At 43.9% G+C, this 21,719-nt stretch overlaps 1 protein-coding gene across 1 annotated transcript in view; it reads left to right on the top strand.

The window, feature by feature from the left end:
* Positions 1-21,719, top strand: part of PNPLA7 (patatin like phospholipase domain containing 7) — an 864,087-nt gene that overhangs the window by 705,792 nt on the left and 136,576 nt on the right. The window contains exon 27 of the mRNA XM_033959965.1: positions 17,491-17,647. Within this exon, the coding sequence (XP_033815856.1) occupies positions 17,491-17,647 (157 nt within the window). The remainder of the gene's footprint in view (positions 1-17,490; positions 17,648-21,719) is intronic.

Consider the following 21,719-nt stretch of genomic DNA (forward strand, 5'->3'; position numbering starts at 1 on the left):
GTGAGTTGGACTGTGGCAGTGCATGGGTGCCTTCATGGCTTACAGTTTGAACAGAAGTAAAAAGTGGAACCAGAAGTTTATTAATGTCTTGAACCAATAAATATCACAATGTCATAAAAAGCAAATAAATGCCAACAGAATAAAACCACAGATAAATGTTACTGCATATAAGATGATGAGACCCTACACAGGCTGTGTTTCAGTGATGTCTAGCCTTCTTCAGGGGTCCTTTGAACACAGCTTTTTTTCAGCATTCACAGAGGACTCATCTTTCAGATTTTTCTGTGATTTACTGTTTTTTGACTGCTTTTTACAATGTTCAGATAACCCCTGAAGAAGGCTAAACATCACCGAAACTGGTCTTGAAAGATTTAAAGTATGCAATTGCTCCATCTATGGCGTGAATATGCCATTTCATCTGAAACAGGTCTACTTCCAGGGAATGTCTCCCTCTGCTGCTGATATAGAGTGTGGGGATTTCAGAACACTGTTTCTTAAGGCCCTTCCTTATTGTTTGAAGATCCCTTTGACTAATAAACAGCAAGATTCATTTTCTTCTTTGCTCAGATAAGCTGAAGATATAACTTTGACGCGTGTGCTGTTGTGTGGGCCCTGCTCAGTCTTCTTTTTTCCATAGAACAGTATAGTTTTTGTCGGTCCTTCTCAACATGTTAGAATTGACCCAGCTCTTGTGGTGTTTTTCTGCAAGTCTTCATTTTAATTTATAAGTTTGAAATATAAAATAAAGTAACTTTTCCGTGGACAAGCAGGCAGCTTATTCTCACATGTAGGTGACATCAACCACAGAGCCCAGTACAGACAGTACGAAGTATACTGTCACTTAAAAAATCTTGAGACTGCCCATACTGCACATGTGTGAGTGCCTTCCCACCTGACGTCAGCTCATGGGACCTTCATTTCTTAGTTTTCCATGGAGTGGAAAAGCTGCCCTCGGAGTTTCTCTAGTGTGTATTTTTTGTGTCTTCCTGTAATTTTAGTCTATTTGTAGAACAATAATTTATTGTTCCACCTCAATCCTCATCCGAAGGACATGGCAGTACTTGAGGGAGTCCAGAGAAGAGCAACTAAGCTGATAAAGGGTATGGAAAATCTCTCATATACTGACAGACTAAAAAATTTGGGGCTGTTCTCCCTTGAGAAGCGGAGACTTAGAGGAGACATGATAGAAACCTTCAAGATCCTGAAGGGCATAGAAAAAGTAGACAGGGAAAGATTTTTCAAATTATGGGGAACCACAAGTACAAGGAGGCACTCGGAGAAATTGAAAGGGGACAGGTTTAGAACAAACGTTAGGAAGTTCTTTTTCACCCAGAGGGTGGTAGATACATGGAACGCGCTTCCGGAGGCTGTGGTAGGCAGGAGCACGTTACAGGGCTTCAAAGAAGGTTTGGATAGGTTCCTAGAGGACAAAGGGATTGAGGGGTACAGATAGGAGTAGAGGTAGGTTATAGGGATAGGAGTAAAGGTAGGTTATAAAAATAGTCAGGGACCACTGCTCAGGCAATAGGCCTGATGGGCCGCCGCGTGAGCGGACCGCTGGGCGAGATGGACCTCTGGTCTGCCTCAGCGGAGGCAACTTCTTATGTTCTTATTTCCTATGTAAATTCTAATGGCCCTCAGAAACACCACCTTAGACTCCTATAATTCATTGTCTTAGGCTTTAAGTGTTGTTTCTTCACCGGACCCTAATTATATTAACAGTATTGTTTAAATATATAAATAGTTTAGCTATGCTTCTTAATAACGTGACTTATCTTAAGTGTGGTCTTCCTTTCCGGGATAACTTTGCCAACATGTTTCACTGAGAAGTTTTGTCAAGGTCATTCATCCCTGCAAATATATGGAATAACCGTTCAAATCTTTAAACTATCTTCCTTTAAACCCACCTAAACCATCCCCCAAAAATGTAGGAACCCAGCTCGTCCCATTCTCAGAGTGTAACATTTTTGATCCTAGGACAAGCAGGCAGCATATTCTTACTGATGGGTGATGGCACCGACGGAGCCCCCGGTATGGACATTTTAGAGTGAATTGCACTTTAAGAACTTAGAAAGTTCTGGCTAGCCTGCACCGCGCATGCGCGAGTGCCTTCCTGCCCGACATAGGTGCGCAGTCCCTCAGTTTCTTAGTTTCCGCAGAGCTAAGAAGTCGCATTTCAAAGTCTGTTGAACTTTTTTTGCTGCCTTCCCATTCATGCGGCATTTTTTCTTGACTTTTTTGTCAATTTTGGGGGTTTTGTTTTTTTTCTGTTCTTTTTTTAAAAAAAAAATCTTGTGTTTTTTTTTTTGCTTTCTCACGGCTGCGGCCCGGCAGGGCCTCTTGTCACGATTCAGGCCTCGACCTTTAATTTTGCTGAGGCCGTGTTTCCATTCATGTCCCGTCCACAATCGGGTTTCAAAAAGTGTCAACGGTGTGCTTGCCCTATTTCCCTCACGGATCCGCATCGCTGGTGACTCCAGTGTTTGGCTCCAGACCACAGGGCTGATTCCTGCACCCGTTGTTCTTCCCTTCAGAAGAGGACCCTTAAGAACCGTCAAATTCATCAGTAGTTATTATTTGGGACCGGTATGGAGGGTGATTCGACACCGGCTCTGACATCGGTGTCCACACCAAAATCGACGTCGCATCAGTCGACACTGCCGGAAGTTACCTCCGGTGTCGCAGCCAGTAGGTAAGCCAGCTAAGAAGCCTTCCCCTACCCCTGCTGGCCCTCAGGTCGCTTCAGCAGTGAGCCAAGTCCTGCAGACCTCAAGGCGTCTCAAGAAACGCTTGGCTCCCATTGAGGTGAGTGCCTCATCATCGGCCTTCTCATCTCTGGAGCGCAGAGCAGCACCAAAGATACCGGCGAAAAAGCAAGCGATACCGGTGCAGTCTTTGGAGGACAAAATTGCAGCAATAATGCAAGTCCAATTACAGGAGCAGTTACAACTCCTACTCCCTGTTTTGGCAACATCGGCTCCCCCAGTGCCGGTCTGGTGTAAGCCTTTGTTATCGGCATCGACCCTTGCGGCACCAGTTCGCTCTGACTCTTAGGTGCCAACGCCAACCCTTTTGGCTCCCGTGCAGTCTGAGCCTGTCTCCTTGGCACCGACCTTTGCAGAACTGGCATCTACGGTTGTTCCGCCTCAGCAAAGGGTTTTTTCAGTGCCACCTGCCCAGGGGTCGATGTCAGAGTCAGTTCAACATCATTCTTCTGCCCATACCTCCCCTGACATGATGTCAGTCAGATCGGGGAAGTCGGTGCGGAAGATCAAACATGTTGAGTCCTCGACTCCGGGTTCTCGGGGTCAGTTACCACCGGTGCGGGACTCGGATCTCTGGGATGATTCTGAAGAGCCTCTTGCGACAGATGATGAGGCTTCTTCTGATGAAGATCCTTCTTCTCAAGAGCCTGTTCATAAACCAGAACAGACCTCTTTTTCAAAGTTTTTGAGGGAAATATCAGAGACACTTTCTATCCCTCTAGAGTCTGATTCAAAAAAATCTAAAGCATTTTTAGATGCATTGGATTTTGATCAGCCCAGTAAGGAGTTTCTCAAGTTCCTCCTTCATGATATTTTACAGGAGACTTTTTATAAAAATCTTGAAACTCCTTTGACAGCCCCTGATGCTCCTCGTAAGCTTGACGCCCTTTATAGAGTGATTCCTATTCTGGGCTTTGACAAGCCTCAGCTTCCTCATGAGTCCCTTCTGGTGGAGTCCACTCTGAAGAAGTCTGCGGGGCCAATGTATATGCTTCTGTTCCTCCTGGCAGAGAGGGTAAGGCCATGGATTGCTTTGGCAAGCGTTTATATCAAAATGCCATGCTTGCCAACCGGTCTGGCAATTATGCTTTCCATTTTTCCTTTTATCTCAAGCACTTGGTTTAGCAAGTATCTGCTGTACAGAAATATCTTCCTGAGCACAAGGTACCTCTTCTTTAACAATATACCTCCAGTTTGTTACAACTGCAAAAAATTTTGGTACGTTCCATTTATGACACCTTTGAGCTTACATCTCGAGCTACTGCCATGGCTGTGGCTATGAGGCGTTTAGCTTGGCTTCAAGTATCTGAGCTGGATGTTAACCATCAAGATCGCCTAGCCAATGCTCCTTGTTTGGGTGATGAACATTTTGGGGAATCCTTAGATACCACTACCCAAAAGTTATCGGCTCATGAAACCAGGTGGGATACTTTGATTAAAAATAAGAAGAAGCCTCCACCTGCTCGCCCTTTCAGACCACAGTCTTCTTATCAGAGGCATTTTACTGCTCAACCTCTGCAGACCTCTCAGCCTCAACCTCATAGACCAAGGCAGTGGCAGCAGCAGCAACCACATCAGCAGCAGCAGCAGCAGCAGCAGCAGAACAAGCAAGCTGCGCAACCCAAAGCTGTACAGTTTTTTTGACATTTTTCTATATGGTATAGCCAGTCTTCTCATTTCTCAACCTTGCCCTCAGCCCATCAGGGGTCATCTTCAATTATTCATCAGTCGGACCTATGGGTCCTCATCATTCATCAGGCTTACTCTCTCAATTTCCAGACTCTTCCACCAGACAATCCTCCAAAAGAGTCTGCTTTGAACCCTTGCACAGTCCTCCCTTCTTCTGCAGGAGGTGCATACCCTTCTGCTGAATGCCATTGAGGAAGTTCCTCTCAATCAGTTGAGTCGGGGTTTCTACTCCCGTTGCTTCTTGGTTCCCAGGAAGACTGGAGGACTCAGACCCATCTTGGATCTCAGGTATCTCAACAAATTTCTGGTGAAGGAGAAGTTCAGGATGTTGCCTCTTGCGCTTCTTTATTCGATCAGAACGACTGGCTATACTCCCTAGATCTCAAGGAAGCCTACACAAATATACCTATTCATCCGGCTTCCAGGAAATTCCTCAGATTTCAGATCAATCGTTGTCATTACCAATACAAGGTACTTCCCTTCGGTCTGGCATCTTCTCCCAGAGTATTCACAAAGTGCCTGATTGTAGTGGCCGTATCTCTCCCTTCACACGGCCTCCAAGTCTTTCCTTACCTGGACGATTGGTTGATCAAGGCTCCATCATCTCAGGAAGTGGTCCAAGCTACATCTCAGACCATTTCTTTCCTTCAGCTTCTGGGATTCGAAGTCAACTTCCCCAAATCCCATCTCATTCTGACTCAGCGTCTTTAATTCATTGGGGCAATCCTGGACACCACTCTAATGAGAGCGTTCCTCCCATCAGATCGTCTTCAGACTCTAATCCGTCTCTGTCAACAAGTGCTTCCACTTCAAACCATCTATGCCAGACACATGATGGTTCTTCGAGGTCACATGGCTTCCACAGTTCATATCACGCCATTGGCAAGATTCCATCTATGTACTCCTCAGTGGACTCTGGCCTCTCAGTGGTCTCAGTCGACGGATCGTCCTTCACAGCACATATCTGTGACATCATCTCTTCTGCAGTCGCTTCAATGGTGGTTGATCTCCTTCAATCTTTCCAGAGGTCTTCTTTTTCACTTGCATCCTCATCACAAAATCATCACGACAGCCGCGTCTCCTTATGTATGGGGGGGCGCACATCGACTATCTGCAGACTCTCAGGGTCTTTGAATTGCCAGGGAGTGTAAATTTCACATCAATTTCCTGGAACTCAGAGCGATGTTTTATGCCCTTAAGGCATTTCAACATCTTCTCTGTCCTCAAATCCTCCTCCTTTGCACGGACAATCAAGTAGCAATGTACTACATCAACAAACAAGGAGGCAAGGGTTCTCTCCTGTTATGTCAGGAGCAGTGTTCCCTCTAAGCGGGCGGGTGTTGTGAGCAAACTTTTTTCACCGTGAGCCAAAAATATCGGGCGCCAGCAAGTTATGAGCCAACTCGCCCGATTCTCCTCTCGCCGCCCTGCCATCTGCCGTACGCCTCTTCCGATCGTGCGCTGTGACGAGAAACGTGTGCGCTGCGATGTAATATTTTGTGCGCCAGCGCACGCCAGCGCAGCTTAGCGGGAACACTGGTTCAAATGGTTTTATTTATTTCCCCAAATTTATTTTTGTTATACGCATTGAAAATATTTGATATTGCGTTTAAATCAAAATCTCAATAAACTTGAAACGAGTGCCCGTGAGATTGTGGGAGGGTTAAATACTCAAAACTTAGAAGTTTTTGCTACGCCAGCTTTCTGGTATCTTTACATACAGTGGCGTACCTAGCATATGTAACATCCGGGGCCCATCATTTTTTGGCACCCCCCCCCCCCATCTGTAAGAAAAACATGATTTTTAGTAACAAACCACACGTCACACATGAGTACCTAGGAAAAGGCAGCATCTTACATATTGCAGTGAGCAGTACATCAATACACCCATTGTAAAACTAAACAAGCCAGACCAGCACAGATCAATCCTACACCGTCAATCCTAACAGAAAACCATGTCTTTCGAACACACAGAACACAGAAAACACCTTCGCCTAGTAAGGAATATGTAATCACAAACTAACCCCTCCCTCTTTTACAAAACTGTAGTGTGGATTTTAGCTACGGAGGTAACAGCTCTGATGCTCATAAAATTCTGAGCATCAGAGCTGCTACCACCAAGGCTGGTGCTAAAAACGCTTCACAGTTTTGTAAAAGGGGGGATAAAATAAAAATACATAGACAAAGGTTAAATTGAACCAGCAAGAAGCTGGACTCTGCATACAATGCTTCACAGAAACAGTGACACATGTCTCCTAAAGCAATAAATAAATAGAAATTTTTTTCTACCTTTGTCTTCTGTGGTTTCTCCTTTCCTCATCTTCTTGTAACTCTCTTCCTTCCATTCACTGTCTGCCGTCTCTCTTCCCCTATATGGCATCTTCTCTCCTTCTATGCCCCTTCCAGAAACTGTATGCCTCCCCCTTCCATCTCTCCTTTCACCCCATTGGTCTGGCATCTCTCTCCTCACCTTCCCTCTCCCACACCTCTCCTCATAGTCTGGTATCTCCCCTTCCCTGATTCTCTGGCATCTCTCTCCTTTCCTTTTCTTCCATCTTTCGCTCCCCCTCCATGCTCTCACATCTCCCCCTTCCTTTTCCCTTAGACTGGCATACCTTCCTCCTATGCTCCAAGCCCTGGCATCTCCTTTAATTCCCTCCCTCATCTTCCTTCTCCCTCCAGCTGGGTACCGCAACACTCTTCCCTGCCGCTCTGCCCTTCCCCACAATTGCCATGCTTCGGTTCCTCTTCTTCCTTCCTTCCTCCCCCCCCCCCCCGCGGGACCCTGCGGCACCATCAACTCTTACTCCCTCTAATGTCGGCCCTGCAGCTCCAGACTTCCTCGCACCTTCTCCCCTCCCCCTTTGGATCGCTATTATTTTAAATGTTATAGCCGCGGAGCTGTATCCATCAGTGGAGATGTCTAACCTCGGCCTGCCCCGGAACTCTTACTGCAGCAGCCGCCCGTCTAGGCAGGAACAGGAAGTCACTGTTGCAGTAAGAGTTCCGGGGCAGGCCGAGGTTAGACATCTCCACTGATGGATACAGCTCCGCGGCTATAACATTTAAAATAATAGCGATCCAAAGGGGGAGGGGAGAAGGTGCGAGGAAGTCTGGAGCTGCAGGGCCGACATTAGAGGGAGTAAGAGTTGATGGTGCCGCAGGGTCCCGCGGGGAGGAAGGAAGGAAGAAGAGGAACCGAAGCATGGCAATTGTGGGGAAGTGCAATCCCCCCAATGCGTCCCCTTACCTTACCGACGCGTGTGTGCGCTGTGAAGAGAAACTTTGCGCTGCGATGTAATATTTTGTGCGCGAGCGCAGGCCAACGCAGCTTAGCGGGAACACTGGTCAGGAGGCCCAAAAAATGTGGACTTGGGCGACAGCTCATAATCTGATCTTGAAGGCTGTCTACATTCAAGGAGAGAATTCACTAGCAGACAACCTCAGTAGAATCCTTCAACCTCACGAATGGACTCTCGACTCTGTAACAATGTTAAGCAGAGTATAAATTGGTTTCGCGGATTCCTACAAAACAGATCCTACAGAGTACTCAAAAACGACTCTTCCTCATCTAGCTGGGTTAACTCCTGCGGGTTGCCCCAGGGCTCCCCCCCTCTCACCCACACTATTTAATATCTACCTCGCCTCCCTGGGTAACCTCCTTCACAACCTCAAACTCAAATTCTTCATCTACGCAGATGACATCACAATAGTCATCCCACTCACCACCTTCTCCCCAGAACTTCTAGCCTACATCACAAGCATACTTAACCAGATAGAACTCTGGATGCTAGCCTACAGATTAAAACTAAACCCGGGCAAAACAAAATTCTTCCTAGCCTCCCCCAATGAAAAAATCAAAGACTCCACAATCCAGGTGAAAGGTCTGGTCTTCCCCCTCGAACAAACATTAAAAATACTGGGAGTCACTCTAGACAAACATCTATCGCTAGAAAATCACACCGATCTTACTGTCAAGAAATGCTTCTCGGTCCTCTGGAAACTGCGCACCATAAAAAAATACTTTGATGACTCCTCTTTCCGCCTTTTGGTACAGTCCTCCATTCTCAGTGTACTAGACTATTGCAATGTCATTTATTTGAGCTCCACGAAGAAAACCAGGAGGAGACTAAAATTGATCCAGAACACTGCCGTCCGCCTCATATTCGGCCTGAACAAATGGGACCACATCACGCCTTTCTACCACCAACTGCATTGGCTCCCTTTCGAATCCAGAGTCCTATTCAAATTCGCTTGCTTCTCTGCTACAAAACAGTTTTTGGCCTACTACCTAGTTACCTAAATCATCATTTCACTCTGAATCTCACCAACAAGAAATCCCGCAGAATCCAGCTGTTCGTCTTCCCATCACTAAAATTATGTCACTTCAATAGATTTCTCGACAAAACCTTTGCGTACCAGGCGGCTAAGCTGAACCCTTGGCTTGCCCAAATGATACTCGAGGCCCCCTCTTACCTTAGTTTTAGAAAACTTCTCAAAACACACCTCTTCCGCGAACAGGGCTTTTAATCCCCCCTGCCCCCTGCTTCTCCCACTCCCCCCCCCCCGTTCCCTCTACTCCCCCTCCTCCCCCCTTCTCCCCACTAGATCTCTCTCACGTTATCGCTTACCTTCCAACCCTACCTTCTGTCTTACCGTTACTTCTGCTAATTCTCAGTTAAAGTGTTCCCCACGGCCCCTCTCTTCATTGCCTGTAATTTTGTTAAAATTTTGTAAATCCATGTGTCACCGTGGATCTTAATTAATGGATTGTGAACCGCCTAGAACTTCTTTGGGTATGGCGGTATACAAGAATAAAATTATTATTATTATTATGTGTTTACATTTGAGAGGTCACCAGTGTTTGCAAGGTTTGAAGGAATTTAAAAAAAAAAAAAAAAGCAAAAACTGAGAAGAGAGTTGGATTTGTATGTTTTGCAGTTTTGTATGTTTTGCAGTTCCCCTCGACCCGGAAGAAAAACATGCATGTCGGGAGAGGTGGCATTGATGAACATTTGAGAGCTAACCTCGAAGCTAAGTAGCTAAGTAATAAGATTAAATTAGAAGAAAAAGACATTAAGTAAGGAAATGAAGGAAACTAAAATGAAATACAATGAAGAAATAGTTATGGAATTATGAAATTAAGAATAAGTATGAAACTAAATGAATTTTAGAGTTATGAGTAAATAAACAATAAAGTGGACTGATGAAGACAAGAGATTGCTGGGTATTATTCATGGTCCAGTTGATATCCGAAGGTCCATACAAATAAAAAGATAAAGAATTAATATATATATACATATACATATATTATGAAGTATATGTTAGTACTAGACCAATAATCTCTTTACAGTGTATATGGGGCCGCAATATATAAACAGGCACCATATAGCTTTACAATATTAGAGATTTAAAAAGAGTACAGAGAATAGTTAGTGATTTAGAGAGAAGTAAAAAACAACTTCAACATCCATTCTGTATCAGAGTCAATAGCAAATTGTACCATCAAATTAGCGGCAACCTGAACCTCAGTTTCCGACTTCTCAAGGAAATTAGTTAGATCCAAACTATCAGCAGATAAATTCTGCTGGTTTGGATTTTGAGATTTAACTCTTTTTGGGCAGCAGATCCACCTTTCACAGTTTTCCATCATGATAAGGTGGTTCTGCGCACACATCCAAAGTTTCTAACAAAAGTTGTCTCTGACTTTCATCTCAATCAGTCGATTGTCTTACCAGTTTTTTTCCCTAAGCCTCATTCTCATCCTGGAGAAGTGGCCTTGCATACTTTGGATTATAAATGAGCCTTGGCTTACTATCTTGATTGCACTAATCCTCACAGAACTTCTCCCCAACTCTTCATCTCATTTGATCCGAACAAGTTGGGGCATCCTGTTTCCAAGAGAACGATTTCCAACTGGCTTGCCGCCTCCATCTTGTTCTGCTATGCTCAGTCCGGACTGGCACTGGAGAGCCGTGTCACAGCCCATAAAGTTAGAACTATGGCAGTTTCTGTGGCTTTCCTTAGATCTACTCCTATTGAGGAAATCTGTAAAGCTGCCACCTGGTCCTCAGTTCATACATTCACTTCTCACTACTGTCTGGAGTCTTTCTCCAGGCGGGATGGGCACTTCGGCCAATCTGTATTACAAATTTATTTTCCTAATGGCCAACTTTCCCACCATCCCATTCTGTTAGCTTGGAGGTCACCCATCAGTGAGAATATGCTGCCTGCATGTCCTGGAATAAAGCACAGTTACCGTAACAGGTGTTATCCAGGGACAGCAGGTAGATATTCTCACAACCCACCCTCCTCCCTGGGTTGGCTTCTTAGCTGGCTTATCTTAACTGAGGGATTGCACGCCTACGTTGGGCGGGAAGGTGTGTGGTGTGGGCTAGCCAGAACTTTCTAAGTTCTTAGAGTGCAATTCACTCTAAAATGTCCTTACCGGGGCTCCGTTGAACATCACCCATCAGTGAGAATATCTGCCTGCTGACCCTGGATAACACCTGTTATGGTAAGTAACTGTGCTTTACCTTAAGAAAGCTCTTCACTACTCCAATCGACCACAGCATGTGTTAACATGGCCGCCGTGTTTTTGCAATGCCTTTAAAAAAACCTTTGGCAGGGCGTACACTGTTGATGATGTCATCACATCAACGGCGAGTTGCACTGCAGGGGAAACTTTATTCATTTATTTTGATTTTGATTTTAAACCATAATTTGCACTAAAGGTTGATATCTAACCTTAGGAGGTGCCCCAGCCACAAATCTTTTAAATTAATGAAGCCCATTCCAGTTCAAGGTTTAACTCTTTAGGGATAACTATATTAAGACAATATATCCATCTCTGCTCCAGAAAATTCAGTCTCTCCTCCCAGTTGCCTCCCTCCCTCTAAAGTTTCAATCACCCTCCACCTGATCTGCTCAATAGTATGATGGTTCTGGGTCCAATGTTGCATAATTGGAGCTTGGGGAGTGCCTGTAGTTATTCGGGACTTATGTTCATTTAGACGGATTTGGAATGGCCTTTTAGTCCGTCCCACATAGACTAGATCACAAGGACATGTTATTATATATATCACTTTGCTAGATTTGCAGTTATCATAGTAACAGAGTAGATGACAGCAGATAAAGACCCGAATGGTCCATCCAGCCTGCCATCTTAATTTAATTTAAATTTTTAAAATTTTTCCTTCTTAGCTATTTCTGGGCAAGAATCCAAAGCTCTACCCAGTACTGTGCTTGGGTTCCAACTGCCAAAATATCCATCAAAACCGACTTCAGCCTGCCATTGAAGCCCTCCCCAGCCCATCCTTTCTCAAATGGCCATATACAGACAGACATAGACCGTAAGTCTGCCCAGTACTGGCCTTAGTTCAATATTTAATATTATTTTCTGATTCTAGATCCTCTGTGTTCATCCCACGCTTCTTTGAACTGCTTCACCGTTTTCCTGTCCACCACCTCTGTTGGGAGCGCATTCCAGGCATCTACCACCCTCTCCGTAAAGTAGACTTTCCTAACATTGCTCTTGAATGTACCACCCCTCAACCTCAAATTATGTCCTCTGGTTTTACCATTTTCCTTTCTCTGGAATATATTTTGTTCTATGTTAATACCCTTCAAGTATTTGAACATCTGAATCATATCTCCCCTGTCCCTCCTTTCCTCTAGGGTATACATATTCAGGGCTTCCAGTCTCTCCTCATACATCTTCTGGCGCAAGCCTCCTATCATTTTCGTCGCCCTCCTTCGCCAGATACGGTCTCCAAAACTGAACACAATACTCTAAGTGGGGCCTCACCAACGACCTGTACAGGGGCATCAACACCTTCTTCCTTCTACTGGCTACAACTTTCTTTATACAGCCCAGCATCCTTCTGGCAGCAGCCACTGCCTTGTCACACTGTATTTTCACCTTTAGATCTTCAGACACTATCACTCCAAGTCCTTCTCCCTGTCCGTGCATATCAGCTTCTCAGATCCCAGCATATACGGGTTCCTTCCAATTAATAATCCCCAAATGCATTACTCTGTATTTCTTTGCATTGAATTTTAGTTGCCAGACATTAGACCATTCCTCTAACTTTTGCAGATCCTTTTTCATATTTTCCACTCCCTCTTCGGTGTCTACTCTGTTACAAATCTTTGTATCATCCGCAAAAAGGCACGCTTTTCCTTCTAACCCTTCAGGAATGTCACTCACAAACATATTGAACAGGATCGGCCCCAGCACCGAACCCTGAGGGACTCCACTACTCACCTTCCCTTCCTCCGAGTGACTTCCATTAACCACCACCCTCTGGCGTCTGTCCGACAGCCAGTTTCTAATCCAGTTCACCACTTTGGGTCCTAACTTCAGCCCTTCAAGTTTGTTCAACAGCCTCCTATGAGGAACTGTGGGCTTTACTGAAATCTAAGTAAATTACATCTAGCATATGTCCTCAATCCAGCTCTCTGGTCACCGAATCAAAAAATTCAATCAGGTTCGTTTGGCACGATTTACCTTTTGTAAAACCATGTTGCCTCGGATCCTGTAACCCATTAGATTCAAGTACACTATCCTTTCTTTCAGCAACAATTACATTATTTTCCAACAATCGAAGTGAGACTCGCCGGCCTGTAGTTTCCCGCTTCATCCCTTTGACCTAGAGAGTTGCGCGGGGACAGAAATCCCACCCGTCCCCACCCGTCCCCGCCAAAGTCCCACCCGTCCCCACCCGTCCCCGTGAGGACTCCCACCCGTCCCCACCCGTCCCCGCGAGGAATCCCTCCGTCCCCACCCGTCCCCGCGAGGAATCCCTCCATCCCCGCCCGTCCCCGCGAGGAATCCCCTACGTCCCCGCGAGGAATCCCCTACGTCCCCGCCCGTCCCTATAAACTACAGAAATAGTTATTTCATTTAATTATGCTACTGAATTAAAGGCTCTGGTAGAAACCCATTTAAAAATAAGCAAAAAGACTTTATTAATTTGGAAATATTAATTGGGAAGAATACATACTTTGTAAACGGGTTTCTACCAGAGCCTCTAATGTTTATAAATTTTTATCAACACAACTAATATACTACTTTATCCTTAAGCAAAAAAAAAAAAAAAGAATTTTTTTCCTACCTTTGTTGCCTGGTTTCTGCTTTCTTCATATTCTCATTCAATTCCTTCCATCCACTGCCTCTCTTCTCTCTGTGTCTTCCATTTGCTCTGTTACTGTGCCTCTCCCTTTCTCCCCCATCCCAAATTGGTCTGGCACCCATCTTTTTCCTTCCACTCCCCCCATAGTCTGGCACCTCTGTCTTCTTCCCTGCCAGGGTCTTCTCCCCATTCCCTCTTCCCCATTTCCTTCCAGTGTCCTTCTCCCCCACCATCTTCCCCATGTCCTGTCAGGCAGCATCCTTCTCCCCCCTCTGCCTTCCCCATGTCCTTTCAGCGGCCTTCTCCCCCCTCTGTCTTCCCCATGTCCTTTCAGCGGCCTTCTCCCCCCTCTGTCTTCCCCATATCCTTTCAGCAGCCTTCTCCCCCCCTGTTTTCCCCATTTCCTTTCAGTGGCCTTCTCCACCCGTTTTCCCCATGTCCTTTCAGTGGCATTCTCCACCCCTTTGTCTTCCCCAGTGCTTTCAGGGTCCTTCACCCCCCTCTGTCTTCCACATGTGCTTTCAGCATCCTTCCCCCCCTCCTCCCGTTTACCCCATGTCCTTTCAGCGTCATTCTCCACCCCTTTGTCTTCCCCAGTGCTTTCAGCGGCCTTCTCCCCCCTTAAGCGTCTTTTCTTCTCCATTCCACCTTTCCTCCCTCCCTGCCTCCACCTTTGTGGCGCTTTTGCACCCGACTGACAACAGAATAGGCCCGGTCGGACAAATCTCCCTGTCCTGTAGCCGCGAATCTAAATTACCTTCTTACAGCAGCTGGAGTATTGAAGCTGCTGTAAGAGGTAATTTAGATTCGCGGCTACAGGGCAGGGAGGTTTGTCGGCCGGGCCTGTTGTCGGTCGATCGGGGGACCTGACCAGCTGTGCACATTCTTCGGGGCGGACCGCCCCCTCCCCCCTCTTTCGTTCGCCATTGCCTTCTTCCTACCTGCCCTGCCGCACACAGCCGACCGGAAGTCTTCCTGATGTCAGCGCTGACGTCGGAGGAAGGGAGGGCTTTGCTTAAGCCCTCCCTCCGACGTCAGCGCTGACATCGGGAAGACTTCCGTTCGGCTGTGTGCTGCGACAGTGCAGGTAAGGAGGAGAAGACTACTCTCACGGCTCGAATGCAGTGCACTGCGATCCAACCCCGCAGGAACCCCGCGACCCTCGGAGGCGTCCCCACGGGATCCCCGCGACCCTAGGGGGTGTCCCCATGGGATCCCCGCGACCCTAGGGGGCGTCCCCACGGGATCCCCGTGACCCAAAGAGGGAACCCGCGGGATCCCCGCGGGTCCCGCGGGATTCCCGTCATCCCCGTTCCCGTGCAGCTCTCTACTTTGACCACTCTGATCACACAGCACTCTGAAAATGTCTTAACTAAAGGAAGATCTGTGAATGATTACGTGAACCTTTCTTCCAATCTGTCCTCCTTACAGTCTTTCAATGAATAATGCAGTTTGTGAGGTTAAATGTATGAGGGTATTCATTTTGTATAATAATAAACTGATTTGCATGCTTTGCATCTCATTATTACTTAATGGACATTGCACTAAAAATCATGCCTTAGAGGGCCAATAATGTACAACTTTGCCATATAACATGTTATATGGTTAAAAAGTGTTTTATTTCTCTAACACACAATGTAACAAACGAAATTATTAGTATAAGCCCTCCAGGAACAGGACAATACCAACTGTACCTGAATGTAACACACCTTAAATTAATATTTAATTCCACATTTATAGCCTGCTTACCCACAAATTTCTAAGTAGTTTACAGTTAAAATATATAACATCTAATAGTATTTTCTTAAAACAAAGTATGGCATCAATGGATAGTACACATTTACAATAACTTATTTCATTTAACTGTCTTGGACTGGTTTATTTCATACTTTTCAGACTGATTTTAACAAGAGTGGTTAGATAAATCCACATCGGAAGCTTATACCCAAGATTTTGGAGTACCACAAGGTTCTTTTCTATCTCCGATTCTATTCATTCTCTTCCTCGCACCATTACTAACCATAGCACAATCAATAGATTTCACTGTCTTTGCTTATGCAGATGATATTCAACTCTTGCATAAATCAGACTTGTAAATCCCTGTTGAAATTCAAGAAATTATCCAAATGTTAGAACAAATTAGTGAATGGTTACATGAAAACATGTTTTCTCTAAATATTACCAAAACTAAAGCACTTATATTCCAATGTAATGATAAAGAAGACCTAATATCACTTATCTGTATCTGATCAACACCAATTCAAATAGAAACTACCATCAAATTAAGTTGTCATCAACAAATAAGTTTCATAGTTCAAAAATGTTTGTACAAATTAAGAATTCTTCAAACTGCAATATGCAGATGGGGGCGATCGGAGGAATGCCCCGATCTGCCAGGACAGATCGCTGGTCTGCGATCCCGACACATGCGCAAGCCTGATCACTTCCCGGAGGAAGTGTTCAGGCAGAATACAGTACAGGGATTCAAACAGGGATTGGACGGATTCCTGAGGGACAAAGGGATCGTAGGGTACTGAAAGGGGTGCGGGGACAAAGGGTCAGGAATTTGATGGGAAGATAGGACTTCGATGAGAAACCAAGGGGTGATTCAGACAGGTCATGACTTGTTGGGCCGCCACGGGAGCGGACTGCTGGGCGGGATGGACCTGTGGTCTGACCCAGCAGATGCACTGCTTATGTTCTTATCTGTAGATGGTCTGCGCATGCCCGTCTGAGCCGCAACCTTTTTTTTAACTTTACTTTTTTAAATACTTTTTAGCCCAGCAAGCCCATGGTTTTAACCCACTTTAAACCCGCGGGTTAAAACCATGGGCTTGCAGGGCGGGGAAGGGCAGGAGAGATTCGGGGTGGCAGGCAGGAGAGATCAGGGCAGAGCAGGGCGGCAATGCGGGGCAAGCAGGCAGGAGAGATTGGGGCAGAGCAGGACGGCGATTTGGGGTAGAGCAGGTAGGAGAGATCCGGGGAAGAGCAGGATGACGATTTGGGGTAGAGCAGGCAGGAGAGATTGGGGCAGAGCAGGACAGCAATTTGGGGTAGAGCAGGCAGGAGAGATCCGGGGAAGAGCATCGGGGCAGCAGAGAGCAGGGCATACAGAAAGTAGGGCATACAGAGAGCATGGCTTCTATGGAGCTGGAGAGTCGGAAAGATGTTTTCGACTGGTCCCCAGCAGTCACTTCTTGGGTTGATCGGCCAGCCCAGTCGGTTTTAAAAATTTGGTTGGTGAATTGCGTCCCTGTCTACTTTGCCTGCGTTTCTCCTTATTTGCATGTACGGATTCGAAGCGGATCGCAGGAGAGGTTAGTGAATAGTGCAGGAGGGAAATCTGGTCGCAAAGGGGTCTCAAACCGATCTACTAAGGTGCACTAGCCAATTTAGCATACGCTAAATGCTAATGCATTCCTAGAATATAATGGACTCATTAGCATTTAGCGTGCGCTAATATTTAGCACTCACTAAATCGGCTAGCGCCTTAGTAAAAGGACCTCTTAATGTTTCAAAATTTTTCCACAGCTCCCCAAGTCAAACAATAGTTCTGTAATCTAATACATACCTGATAGTTGTTAGCTTGAGATGATTATTAATTTAAAAAAAATTAAAACAACATATCATAAAGGTTATCATAATAATCTTGAATTATTATTATTTTTTTTTTTTTTAAATTAAACAACGAAAATTTTAAAAAATGATCACAAAAAATATTGATAGAACTAGTGAGATGGATGAGATTGCTGTTCATTACAAATCTTCTCAAACCTCGGAACCATATTTGATATGATAGAAAACTGGAATTTTTTATTCCGCATTACATATTACGTTAAGATGAACTCCTAAATGCTATGTGAATGGATGCAGGGTAACTGATATGTTCTTTGCTTACACAGGGGATGCTCCCAATTGGGAATCATTAAAGCTATGAAAGAATCTGGTATACCCATTGATATGATTGGAGGCACCTCCATTGGATCCTTCATGGGAGCCCTGTATGCTGAAGAGCGAAATTACAATAATATGAGAATCAAAGCCAGAGAATGGGCCATGGTAAAACTGCCTTAGGTGTACCTTTTATTTAATTCATTTGAGAAGATTTTCATGACAGATAGCGAGTACAAGAGGAATGTATTTTTATACTTTTTTCAAAATAATAGAAGTCTAATTATCTTGCACTGTGCTGTTTGGGCATTAAACCAATCAGTTAATTAATCCTTTGGGTATTCCAGTAGCTAAAAGCAAGTTGGCTAAAATTGAATCTAATATCTCTCATTGGCTATGAAGGCTGCCTTTCATTGGCTTGTACACCAAGCATGTCAAACTCAAAGGCTGACATGGGCCAAATAAACAAAGTTTATGTGGGCTGCAAAAAAACAAAAATGTAATTTTTCATAGAAACTTAGGGGTCCTTTTATTAAGCTGCAGTAGGGGTTTAACGGGCGTAATACCGCGCGTTAAACTGCCTGCCACGCTAGCTGCTAACGCCTGCATTGAGCAGGCGTTAGTTTTTTAGCCATCCGCAGGGGTTAGCGCATGATGAAATGTCCAACGCGCTAACCCCGCTAGCGCGGCTTGATAAAAGGACCCCTTAGGTTTATTTCGAAAAGTACAGTATAAAATAAAGAAATTGGAGCAACAATAAAATTAATGCTTCCTTCCTGACACTTGGCATCTCTTCTCTGCTACTATTTTTCCTATTTCGGTGGAAATCTTGTACGCAGTGATTACTTTTAAAACTGACCTAAGGTGAATATCGGTAAGTCTGGATCTGATATTCACCAATAAGTACTTCCAAACATGAAAATAATTTCATATGCAAATTTCTGAGTATTTTCAAACCTGGTTGGCAAATATTTGTAAAATTCAAGCAAGCCAACTTTATTATATTTTGTCTTGAAATCTGTTTTAAGTTTTTTTATTCATTTTTCATATAACAACAAATGTATCACATAAATTTATACAATTTCATTGAGTACACACTTGATATTCCTTCATGCATCACTGTAAATACAACGTATCATTATATAATCCTTTACTATAATATTGAAAAAGTATATAATACTTAATAAGAATACCAACTATTACTCAAATTATAAGCCCACCCCCTCCCCTTCCTTTGAAAATTGCATACAATACAACAAGATATAATGATAAATTATTTATATTATGAGATGAATAAAATAAACCCACCCACATCACCTCTTATCAAATATCTTATTTTTTTATTTTTTATTTTTTGCAATTGTCTTGAAATCTGAATCACACTGGATCTCAATTTCTTCTATTTGCCTATGATTAGGTACTGATTCTATATTTATTGAGAAAATCGAAGAAAATATAGAAAACTTGTCTTCCAAAGATTTAAAATCTGCAAATCTTGTTTCAAATTCAGTTCTAAGGCTTAAAATTTTTTCAGCGTATTTTTGATATGATGCAATTTCACCTAAACTTGATTTGTTTATGTTGCATGTCGAAAAGTGTGCTAAATCTTCATTTTTCAACTGCTTTTCCCAAAGAACTAGTTTACATTGGAATGCTTTAACTTGATCACATTTGTTCATAATGATCTGATCTTTTCCTTGCTGTTTTTAATTTAAATCATTTAAGTGTTTTGTTATATCAACCATGAAGGATAAAGGATGTTGTAACTATAATGGATCAGAAAACGAGCTTGTGTCTCGATTTTTAGTTATTAAAACCTGATTTATTATTTCAAGTCCCAGAATTGTTTAAGGACCTTGGAGCAGGATAGCCAACATAAAGTAGGACAAACCAGAATATTTGCTTTCTAATTCACTTAAGAAAGTAGAGAATTGTCACTGATTTAAGCCTCGATCTTATGAAATTGATAATTTTTTGACAAATGTCAACACATTTTCCATGTTTATTACCTTTATGCATAATACTTCTTGATGTATAATGCAATGCGTATGATGAATCTTTGCTCATCATAAGTTTCACTTAGGGCTCCTTTTACTAAGGTGCGCTAGTGTTTTTACTGCGTGCTGCATTGCCATGCATACTAACCCCACGTTACGAGCCAAGAACTAATGCCAGCTCAATGCTGGCATTAGCATCTAGCGTGCACAGCAGTGCAGCGCGTACTAATCGTGCGCTAAAACTGCTAGCGCAACTTAGTAAAAGGAGCCCTTAGGTTGGTTTTTTTTTTTTTGCAGTAATGCCACAAAGCCATTGTTTTTTTCCTGACATTGAAGGAGCTCCATTTGTAGCTACAGAAGTTAGTTTTGACAGAGGTAAATTGTATTTTTGCAGAAGTTCATAAACACAATTAAATATATCTTGTCCCGTTGTAGTGCCACACATTGGTACTAGTTTAGTTCCAATAATTGCTCAAAAATGTTGAAATTCATGTCGCAAGCACGAAGAAACACAGCTAACTGAGCTACACTCCCAATGTTCGTACTCTTGTCACAGGCAATAGAATAAGCTTCAAAACTAGATGACTTTTGCTTTGATCTGATCACTTAAATTGTTGGCCAAATCAGTAGTTCTTTCTGCAACTGTATTTCAAGACAGAGATTGTTTGAAAAACCTTCACACTTCTAGGACAAACAATTTCTGCAGCTTTAATTAGGCATAAAAAGGAGAAAGAAAATCCAACGTGGACTGCAGTAAACAACAGCAAGCAGAAAACAACGAACAGACTGCAGATAATGTACAAGATGCAGGCGTTGTTTATTAATAAATGCAGTAACATATACAACCTTATAGCCAACCAAGGGACCCGACACGGTCTGTGTTTCGGATAACATGCCTTCCTCGGGGGTCCATGGTGGTTAAGGTATAAAGCAAACTGCATAAAAGATAACAAACACACGCCAATCACGATAAAATGGGGTCAAGCAAGTCTTGCACAATGGCATTTGATCGTGATTGGCGTGTGTTTCTTATCTTTTATGCAGTTTGCTTTATACCTTAACCACCATGGACCCCTGAGGAAAGCGTGTTATCCGAAACACAGACTGTGCCGGGTCCCTTGGTTGGCTATAAGGTTGTATATGTTACTGCATTTATTAATAAACAATGCCTGCAACATGTACATTATCTGCAGTCTGTTCGTTGTTTTCTGCTTGCTTTAATTAGGTATTCCATGATGAAATCACCTTCAGCAAAAGATTTCAAGTGTTTAGCTATCAAGGCGTAGCTTGTATGCACTGCCACTTCACTTTCTTGTGATACTTTAGTAAACATGAATTGTCGTTTTTTCAGTCCCAACTTGAGCTCTTTCAACTTTTCTTGTCTCATTAATCTTTTGTAATTGTCATATTTTGATTTATGATGTTCATAGTGCCGTTTAATGTTATATAACTTTGGCACACTAATAGCATTATTACATATCAAGCAAATGATTTCATCTTTTACATCACAGCAAAAGTACTCCAATTCCCACTTTTCTTGGAAATTTCAATGTTCATCAGCAATTTTTCATTTAGTTTTACTACCATTTGGTTTCAATAAAGATGTGGAGGGGCATAATAAAAAAAACATCTAAGTCCCCTTTTGGCCTAAGGCCTTAAACTTTGAAAGTAGAAGCAGGGAAAATGTCCATTATCAAAAAAAACGTCCAAAAGGAGGGTTTTTTTTTTATAATGGCCTGGCTCTACGTTCAGCTGTTTAAACGCCCAGACCACCACTACGTCTACACTAACAACATATCATCAACCTAAAAAAAGCCTAAGTCCCAAACACCTAACACAAGAGCTTTTAGGCGAAGGAGGAGCCAGTCCTTCACCTAAAAGCTGGATTCTGTAACCAGTGTCTGTCAAAAGCAACACCAGTTACAGAATCCACCTCCTCTTCCCCCCCCCGACAACATCGGGCCAGGAGAGAGCCCAAGCCCTACTGGCCCCGCCAATCCGATCAGGGCAAGAGGGAGCCCAAGCCCTCTTGCCCCATGAGCCACGACCCTCCCTGATGAAGATCGGGGCAAGAGGGAGCCCAAGCCCTCTTGCCCCGCGAGCCGCGACCCTTCTCGACAAAGATCGGGGCAAGAGGGAGCCCAATCCCTCTTGCTCCGTGAGCCGCAACCTTCCCTGACAAGGATCTGGGCAGGAGGGAGCCCAACCCCCCTTGTCCAGGCGAACCCTCCACCCCCTCCCAC

Source organism: Geotrypetes seraphini, chromosome 10, assembly GCF_902459505.1.
Source record: "Geotrypetes seraphini chromosome 10, aGeoSer1.1, whole genome shotgun sequence".
Taxonomy (NCBI): domain Eukaryota; kingdom Metazoa; phylum Chordata; class Amphibia; order Gymnophiona; family Dermophiidae; genus Geotrypetes; species Geotrypetes seraphini.